Source organism: Pinus tabuliformis, chromosome J (genome assembly GCF_031772625.1).
Source record: "Pinus tabuliformis cultivar Carrire ecotype Pingquan chromosome J, CPIR1, whole genome shotgun sequence".
Taxonomy (NCBI): Eukaryota; Viridiplantae; Streptophyta; class Pinopsida; order Pinales; family Pinaceae; genus Pinus; species Pinus tabuliformis.
In genome coordinates, this window is record NC_142295.1 from 1,083,260,883 (window position 1) to 1,083,271,310 (window position 10,428).

The 10,428-nt window shown below is 37.8% G+C and overlaps 2 protein-coding genes across 2 annotated transcripts; both read left to right on the forward strand.

The window, feature by feature from the left end:
• The first annotated feature begins 256 nt into the window (after window positions 1-256).
• Window positions 257-1,120, forward strand: LOC149230748 (uncharacterized). Its single transcript, XM_089381406.1, has one exon. The coding sequence runs from the start codon at window positions 257-259 to the stop codon at window positions 1,118-1,120; it is 864 nt and encodes a 287-aa protein (XP_089237532.1).
• Window positions 1,121-3,124: 2,004 nt separating this feature from the next.
• Window positions 3,125-3,778, forward strand: LOC149230749 (uncharacterized). The gene has a single exon (XM_089381407.1). The coding sequence runs from the start codon at window positions 3,125-3,127 to the stop codon at window positions 3,776-3,778; it is 654 nt and encodes a 217-aa protein (XP_089237533.1).
• The last annotated feature ends 6,650 nt before the right edge of the window (window positions 3,779-10,428 follow it).

The window sequence follows — 10,428 nt, forward strand, 5'->3', positions numbered from 1 at the left end:
TACATTGCGTCCCCCCCGTTCATTGCTCCCGGGCACAAGCAGTATTGGCCGTCGCTCCCCCATCCGCTCGGGCTGCTTTAACACTCCGTTGCTTCCAGTTCGTTCTGCGGGATCCGCACAGCACAGCTCATCTGATCCGTGCCGCAAACTTCTAGAGGATCTCCCATTTGGAAAGCGCTCAGAGAAACTGAAAAAAGGCAAGTGCTTTCGCGCTATAGATTCAGATATCAACATCACATTTGGCAAAGACGTTCAGATGGCGGATGCTTTGGAAACTGCCTGTAAAGTCCTGGTCGGTAGGGTAAGGGGACGTACCTACTCGGTGGAAAGACTAAAGCTATGGACGGAGGAGATATGGGGCACTCTTCTAAAAGAACTCCCTGAGATCAGGGTCCTCGTGAGGGGCTGGTTCGCATTGCACTTCCACAGGCTTGAATATACTCAATGGATACTCTCCCAATACTGGCATATTGAGCTGGCACCAGTCCTGCTAAAGCGCTGGGATCCTCTTTTCGACCCGGAGCGCGAACAATTGGGGGTTGGTCCTATCTGGGTTCGTCTTCCTGGTTTGCCCATGCAATTTTGGACCCCGCAAGTCTTCAAGAAAATTGGTGACGCTCTGGGCACTTACCTGGAGCATGACAAATCCTATGAGAAAACTGGAATCATGACCATGGCTCGCATCCTCGTTCATCTTGACACCAGGCCGGGACTGGAGGAGAAAATCACACTGCATCGCCGACATTTCTCGCGCAAGCAGCTGCTGGACTATGAAGGTGTACCATTTCGATGTCGAAGATGCCATAAAATTGGCCATCTTTACAAGGAATGCCCTCTGATTTCGGGGGTGACATCCGAGGATACCAAAGGCCCCAGACAGCAGCCTACAGTGGATCAAAATATAGGAGTAAATATTCCTATGGAAGGGGATCCGACTCAAAATGAGACTCCAACAAAGGTGGCCACTGAAGGAGCCAAGAAGAACACCAGAAGAAAGGCTACATCCACTCCTGCCCCGCCGCGCACCCGATCCAAGACAGCGGAGACTGTTTCATCTCATTCGGGGAAAGAAATACAACTCCTGACCGGCTCTCGAAAGAAGCGACGGATCGCCCTCTAGGAGATTGGCTGATCGAGGAACACAGTCCAGATGGGATGCACAGATTCTTCCATAGACCATATATTGATGGCCTCCCTCAGGGTGGCAATGCCCCCATCTAATTTTTTGCTCTTCTATGATATTTATTGTATATAGCAGTTACAGCTCAGATGTTTTTTCTTTTTTGTACCTGTATAGCGGATATACATACAGATCTGGTTTTTGTATAGAGACAATGCACTTTCTCTGCGGGATACTGAACCACCGTATGTCTGTGGGTACTTATATGTAATTTTGCTTTTTGAACAGTGGTGAAAGCACACTACAGCATATGCCAATGGCATCAACAGCATGTAATTTCTTTTAATAGAAATTATGAATTTTCTTCTTCGGAAAAAAAAAAATGATTTATAAGAAATTAGAGTTTTTAATTAGTATTGCCCAAATAAGTTTTGGTTAAAATTAGGATTTCTATTTTATTGCAAATTTATTTGAAATGTTTTTTTTTTTTTTTTTAGGTATGGTTTTAACATTTTGAAAAACATTACGTAGAGTTTATAAATTTCAATAAATTTATATAAGATTTTGATGAAATTTTATTTGTATTCAAGTTTCTGTGATCCATAATGAATTAAGCAAAGTTTTTTGGTAGAAATCACATAAGAAAAATTTTTGGCTGAGGCATTTCGAACCAACAAGTGTGGTTCATCATCAGGAACCAGATAATGAATCACACTTGTTGGTTCGAAACACAACACATAGGCCAAAAATTTCTCTTATGTGATTTCTACCAAAAAAAACTTTGCTTAAAGCTTTATTCAATAATATATATATATATATATATATATATATATATATATACAAAAAAAATCATAACCCTTTTTATTTATTATATCATCCATTATCTTGAAAAAACTCCTAGAACCTTCTTTTTAGATACATTATCTTAAAAATCTAATCATTTTCCTTTTTAATCGAATTATAAAATTAATGTCTGCATTATTTTTTAATCAAATTATATAATTAATCTCATGCATTATTTTAAAAATCCAGATGTATTTTACACTGAAATATTTTACCCAATTTAAATCATTGCACAAATAATCAAACTAGAGTCAATAATTTATTGTTTGACCAAATCGTTGCAATTCTCAATAAAGAATTCTAACAAATTGAAGCAATATGAACTTTTACAGATCAATATGAACATGGACAAAATCGTAAAACACTTACAAAAGATCAAACTACAGATCAATATGAACATGGACAAAATCTTAAAACACTTACAAAAGATCAAATTTGACCAGACTCCATTTAAGATGTAAATTTTCATTATAATTTAAATATTATATATTTTAAAAATAAAATATATATTAATATATAAATTTATGTTATTAATATGATTTATAAAAAAATAAAATTTTTGGTTAAAATCCCAAAATTTTTAGTCAAAATAATGAACTCTGTTTTATTATAAATTTATTTGAAATAAGTTTTTCATTGAAAGTATGGTTTTAGTTTTCTAAAAGTCTACAAATTCTAACAAATTCATATAAAGTTATTGTAAAATTGTATTCCAACAATTTGGTAAAAGTTTATATATTTCAACGAATCTATAGTAAAATTTTATTCTAACAATTCTGTCAATTTTACAGAAAATATATTTTTTTTAAATTAATTGAAAGTCTTTTTTTAACTAAATTATATAATTAATATCTTCCATTATCTTGAGAAAAACTCATGTAAATCCAAGCCTCCATTATTTTAAAAATCCAGATATACCATATGTATTTTACAGTTAAATATTTAACCAATATGTCATTGCACAAATAATCAAACTAGACTCAATAATCTATGGTTGACCAAATCTTTTCCATTCCCATTCGAAAACTCCAATATAAATTCAAGCAATATGAAGTTTTACGGAGCGACTGAACTCTTTTACAGAAGGACACTTACTGCGCGTTACCCCCTTAAGCTTCTGCATAGCCCATTTGTTCCTTTGCATCGTTGCAAATTAGTTAAATGGATAAGCTTGAGGATGCACCAGTGGCAACTCAAGGGTTAGAGAGGCAGAGAGAAGATTTGGATAGTCTATTGCCACCTCCTGTTGATCCATTGCGCCACACGCTGGTTCTAGACATGGACGGCACCCTTTTGGCGGGGCGCAGCCAAATGGTACCCCAAGATGAAGGGTCCGAGTATTTTGAAGTGACGCTAAAGCAGGATGGTATAGAAAAAAAGACATACGTTTATACCAGGCCTGCACTCCAACCTTTTCTGACAGAAATGTCAGATCTATATGAAGTCGGTGTGTTCACATTAAGCGGTAAAAAAAGAGCAGACCGCTTTCTGGACGAGATCGATCCAGATCGTCAGCTCATCAAGTTCAGGCTGTACAGAGATTCAGCGAAAGATGGAGTTAAAGATCTATCTTGGCTGGGAAGGGATCTGCGGAAGGTAATCATCATTGACGACAACCCGAGTTCATACCAGTTGCAGAAGAGCAACGCGATCCCAATCAAACGCTTCGACGGTCTGAAGTCGGACTCGGAGCTCACACAGCTCATCCCCCTCCTCCGGAATCTCAGCAATGAGGAGGACGTTCGCCCAAAGCTTGCTGAGAAATTTCAGGTTCATGATCCGCGTGTGAGTGATGTAGGAAATGCTCAAAATTGAAACTGTTAAGAGCAATGTGCAGCCCACGCTGAAATGTGATGATGATTTCTACTTCAATTAATGTCACTAGCTTTTGCATATCCGTTTTGAGTAATGGCAAATTTTGGTTTCGTTTAGAATTATCTAGCTTTTGAGTAATGGAAAAATGAGACGAGATGTCTATATTTTTATATGTTAGATGTTTATTTCTACTTCTATGTTTCAACTGATAAATTAAAAAAAAACAACGGTGCTTTCGAGATATCATTTTTATTTAAATGTTATTGGTTTTTAAAGTCTTTTCTCCTTTACAAAGTTCAAAGTTTAGATATTAGAATTTTATCTTCAAATCTCAACATAAATAAATCCATGTTAAATCATATTATTAAAAAAAATTACACTTTCAAATAATTTGAATTTTTGGATATTATGTATGTATATGTATTTAATTATTTATTTTCTTTAATGTGATAGGAATTTTTTTCCTATATTTATATTTAAGATATTTAATTATTTTTAATATATTTGAGATTTTCATTTATTTTTTTAATATTTTTAAATTTTAAATATTTTTTAAAATGGCTTTAAAAGTATAAGTATTCAAAAAAATTTAATGATTGAAAATAGTAATGGTACACTATATACATAAATGTGTTTGTATGTTTAAATTATTTTTTAGCTTGTTGCTTCAACTTTCTCTAAATTACCGTGTGAACTGGCACCTCAACATTAAATAGGCATTTTCAAGAATGCATTAAATTCTCTTGCAATGTTAATTGGGAAAAAAGGGTGGTTGTTGGTCCATTGTTACCCAATAGACTCCATGATGCATTTTTCACTTCTTTGAGTTATTTGAGGAGTAATTTCAAGAAAACTTGAGGAGACAATGTAGGAATCTGTTGATGTGGTGTTTGATTGGTTCCATGTAAGTTTCTAACCCTTATTTTTGTCATATTTTTTTAAATTATAAAAATAAATTAAAAACTCATTTCCCCTTATTTCAATGTAAATCACCCTAGTTAACCTAGTAAACTTAGGTCAACCTAGTAAATGTTACATGTTCGTCAACATAATATATCAACCTTAGGAAACCTAGTAAACTATGGTCAACCTACTAAACCTAGAAAATGTGACATGTTCATTATCCATAAACACCATTATTAACCATGGTCAAATCTGGTAAACCATATTAACTATGATCAAACCATGATCAATCATAGTCAACCATGTCAATCTTAGTCAAACATGGTTAACCATGGGCCCATGTTAACAATGGATGAACATGGTTTGACCAATTTGACCATGATGATCATGGTTGATCATGTTGACCATAGCTTACCATAATCAACCATGTTAACCATGCACACCATTTTTGAACATGGTTTGACCATGATGGCCATGGTTAGCCATCTTGATCATGTTGACCATGGCTTAGCATAATCAACTATTGTTGACCATGTACACCATAGCTTACCATAATCAACCGTTGTCGACCATGCACACCATTGTTGTATATGGCTTACCATAATAAACTTTGTATATTTCAAAACTTCGATATTTAATACATACGTAGGTCAATTCAAATCAAGTTTGATATGCATATCTATAGATTTCCCAGCTTTAGGTAACACATCTCCAATTTCGTGTTGTGTAACATTATGCATATCAAAGTTGAATTGACATGGGTACAAAACATGTTGAAATATTTTTAAATATACATTTATACAGCTTAACATGCCAATAACATGTTTTTAAAAAGGTCAATATATGATGTCTAATATCAAGAATACTTGGAGAAATGGTAACACTTATTTACTACGAGACTAAGTAGATATGTCTGACAAGAGGCATTTTCCTAATGAACCATTTTCCAACCCATAGGAAAAAATCTCCCACCCATGAAGATACAAGTAAACCCATTAAAGATATGAAGATACAAATAAGAACTGTTGGAAAATAGTTTTCCTATTTCATATGAGTTCAATTTGAATGCAACTTATACTAAAGTATTTCATATATGTAGAATTTTAAGCAGCAGAAGACGAGGAAGAAAGGCCCATTGCGCAAAGCTTATTCATTGTATGATAGACATAGTTTAGAATCTTAGTTTACATCAAGGTGTAATATGAATTATATCTCATGAATCACAAGGCCATCCATTCTACTATTGATTTAAGATTATGCAACCTTAATGTTGAAAATAAATAGCTAATATTAAGCAATTTCTCTAATCACCTCCATCAAAGTCACCCCATGGAAATGGTGTTAAATTTAGTGGAGGAGAAATCAATCTCATAGTAGGTGTACCCTCGTCAAAGTTTGCTTCCTTGCAATATGCCATGATGCAAACACACCTCTGCCAGATATTAGGAAAATTGTTCTCAAAGATGAATGAATTTCGGCTTTTCCAAATTGCCCACATAATGTATATAGGAAGTGGTCTAAATGTTTTATATACAATAATCCAGTCTCACATCCAATTAACCACAAAAGAGAAGTTCCAATCCTCTTGTAAATGCAACATCTTAAATACACCATTCCAAATTGATTTTGAAAAGGAGCATCAAAGAAATAGATGAGTTGGGTCTTTCATTGCCTCCATATATAGTGAACAAAAACCAGATCCACTCTATCCTACATGACACATATTGTCCCATGTCAAGGTTCTATTTTTCCAAATGAGCCAAGCAAAGACTTGTATCTTTGTTGGAATATTCCACTTCCATATTTGCATAAACCATTTGTTGGAGGAAGAAAGAATAAGTGGCGAAATGTAGCAGTATGCCTCTCTTACCTTTATTTGACCCATCACAAAATTGTCGTTCCATACATATTTATCCTCGTTTTTAGGGAGAAATATGTGCACATGTGCAAGGTCTCAGAAGTAGATATTCAATCTATCTACAAGTTCCCTATATAATCCAATGTCAGAAGCCGTGAGCCAATAGAGATTGGAAAATATGTCCTGTATAAATATTTGACTAACATAGTGTATGCCCAAATTGTGGATATTTTGTAGAAGGTCTGGCGGAAAGGTGTGATCGCCTGCAAATCCACAAATTGGATCTAAGTCAATTTCAATGTTTGTGCCTTTTCCAATTTACCACTAAATTTTCTCATAATCCATGGGTGAACCTTCATAAAGCTCCTCCAAATATAGGATATGTCTCTTGGGATGTGTGCGACAACCTTTATCCACAATATCATTGATTTATTTTGGAGGTATTTAGATTTCATGATGCTATGTCGGAGACCATCTCCATTTAGATCCCACCAAAAAAATTTCAAAATTAATGCCCAACCCATGATATGCTCGAGATCAAGGATGCCCCAACCTCCTTCCTCTTTCCTTTGAGTCAGAATTGCCATGCTGACCAAATGATATTTGTGCTTATCATAGTTACTGTTAGCACTCCAGGAAGCTCTCCTAGGTTGTAGCTCAGAGATGTGTAGGTTTTAACCTTGTACAGAAATTACTTGCATACGAATTCTGAAACACAAAAAATAAACAATGCGAGATCATAACACATAAAACACATATACACATAGATTTTCCCCTGGATCCCAAAATCAGGACTACCAGCTTGATTTTTCATTATGTTCCTTTCAATGTTACAATACATATTTATACATGCCGAAGCATCCAATACCATGGACCAAAAACCATCGCATCCAAAAAATATGTGCGAAAATCATGCACAAAACCATAGGTGGGTCAGCCCAACCTAACATAGGGTCCAAAACCTAAATTTTCTGGGGTGCTGCCCCGGACCCCATAAAGTGGGGTTATGGGTGCCCTTAAAACCCCCTGTTAACTACGTGGAAAGAATATAACACAACCTAACATTCTCCCACGTGTTGTTTTCTTTCCACAGGGGGCCACAAGAGAGATTAGTCATTTTCCCAGCCCTGAAATGCCCATTGTCTCTGTACACCAAGAGAACTCCTTAGAGCTCACAAATTTTGTCAATGCATATACAATATTCTTCAAATTCCTTACTGCAAAACTCTCCACTGTTATTTTTCCTCAGCACCTTTATCTTCTTCTCTGTCTGGTTTTCCACTAGAGCCTTAAATTCTTTAAACTTGTCAAAGACTTCAAATTTCTTCTTAAGGAAATATATCCATGTATTCCTTGAGAAGTCATCTATAAATGATACATAGTACACAGACTTACCCAGTGATGGAACTTTCACAGGTCCAAACACATCACTGTGCACAAGTTCTAATATTTGTTTCGCCCTCTTACTACCAAAGGGGAAACTCACCCGATTTTGCTTCCCATATACACAATTTTCACATAAATCAAAATCCAAAGAGATATTACTCATACCTTCTACCATACCTTTGCCATGAAGTATATAAAGGCCCTTTTCTCCAATATGTCCAAGCCTTTGATACCACAGCATGGTCTTCTCTCCAGAGACCACTATAATTTCTGCTCCACTTTTAGGAACCACAGAACTATTGCACCCATCAATAACAGTGCTACCTTGCAGCTTGTACAGAGTTCCAATCCAAACTTCCCGCATCAATACCAGTGCTCTTCGAACCATCTTGCAAGTATCCTTCTCGAACACTGTTTTTACACCTGCATCATCCAACTTGCTAACAAAAATCAGATTTCTGGCTAATGTAGGAATATGTAGAACACCTGGAAGCGTTCTAACCCTTCCACCTTGCAACTTCAACTTTACTTTTCCACCAACGATTCTAGCCTTCCTGTCATCCCACAAGAAGACATCACCACCATCATATTTCTCATTGATCCGGATTTAAACAGGAACGCAACAAATTACAGAGATAACCGTATACACAAAGGTGCAGCGGAAATAATACTTCATTTCATTAATGGAAAATACTGAAATATGCTTACAACCAGAAAATGGAAATAAACCAGCTAGGGCGATGGTAGCTTATCTCTGAGAAGAGATGTGATGGCTACATGCCTCTGAACTGTGTTACAATGAGGCTCGAAGGCCTATTTATTGTTGAGAAACAATGGAAAACCATTAACATTCCAAAACCTAGCCCTAGGAGATGAAACGCCAAACTGTGGGCCCCGTTTGGGGGTAAGTTGGTACATCAACTTCCTAGGGTCGTAACTTTGGCATATGATCTTCGTTTGACGCGTACAATAGCTCATTAGAAAGATCTATCCGAGCACTATCATTGTTGGAACGGGCAACCCATGTTGCCCCCGGATTCCCCAAAAAACGTCGTTTAGGGCCTCAAAACGGCTCCGGAAGTTCAGGACCCGAAAAACTGCTAAAAATAGTAAGTTGTGCTACAATTAAGGAAACTGAAGATGCTGAGAAGGACAATGGTGGGGGTCCAGGTGGACTTGGCAGGTGGCCACCAATATCCAACTGGATCATTCCTCCCCCCTTAGGAAGCAATGGTCCCCATTGCATTGAGCTCCTCCATGAGATGAGCAAACTTCTGCTGAACTTGTTCCCTGGTGAGCCACTTGCCCTGCTGAAGGAGTTGGCCTGCTTTGACAACTCGATACAGTTGGATATTCTGTTGGCGAGTGTTCTTGATCTGTGTGTCCATGATCCGATCAGTTGCAGCTTGTTCCATGCAATCTGGATTTAATTCTGTGGGTTTGAGCTGTTCTGCAATGTCGGATGCGTCTAGCAATGGTGGAAAGTATGGCCGAAGGCGGTCCACATTGAACACTGGGTGCAGGCCAAGGAATGGGGGAATGCTGAGCTCAAATGCATTGTCTCCCATAGCCTTAGTAATGGTGTAAGGACCATATCGGAGTGGTCTCAATTTCCGATAGGCTCCAGTAAGGCGTTCCTTTTGCAAATGCAACCAGACTTTGTCGCCCACCTGAAACTTGTGTGGCACCCGATGTTGATCATGTCGCTGCTTGTACTTGGCATTTGATTTCTCAAGAATGTCATGGACCTGCTGGCGAATATGTTGGATGCGCTCAATGAAGCTAGTGGCCTTATCTGTTTCGGACTGGACATGAGCTGAATTCATGTGAGTAGCTGCAAGTGGCATGGCCACATCAATGGGGCATAGTGGCTGGAATCCCAAACCCACCTGAAAAAGGGCTATGGCCAGTGGAGCTGTGAAGAGCTCGGTTGTAGCTGTGCTGAACATAGGGGAGGCTCTCGTCCCATGTGCGTGGATGCTTTGAGTTATACATGCACAGAATGTGCACAATCATCCTATTGACAACCTCTGTCTGGCCATCAGTTTGAGGATGGAAGGCTGTGGACTTTGTGAGTTTGGTGTCCAGCATTGACCAGAGACTGGACCAAAATGTGCTGAGAAACCGACTGTCCCGATCTGAGATGATAGACTGTGGGATCCCAAAGTGCACCCACACTCGTTCAAAGAAGAGTTTAACAGTGGCTTCTGCTGTGATATTCTTCTTGCAGGCCACCATAATGGCCATCTTCGAGAACCTGTCGACGACCACAAAAACACAGTCATTTCCATGCTTAGTGGAAGGAAGGCCTAACATGTAATCCATGGAGATGGATTCCCAAGGTCGACTAGGGGTAGGCAACGGGGTATAGAGGCCGTGCTTCTTAATGGTCGGTTTGGCAATGGCACAGGCAGTACATGATCGGATGTACTTCCCAACATCCTGTCGAAGATTCGGCCAATAGAAATAATTTTGCAGTACTGCCACTGTTTTCTCGACCCCA

What these genes read in the sequence shown, in the direction of transcription:
- LOC149230749 (XM_089381407.1), top strand. Translation starts at nt 3,125, where the DNA reads ATGGATAAGCTTGAGGATGCACCAGTGGCAACTCAAGGGTTAGAGAGG.
- LOC149230748 (XM_089381406.1), top strand. Translation starts at nt 257, where the DNA reads ATGGCGGATGCTTTGGAAACTGCCTGTAAAGTCCTGGTCGGTAGGGTA.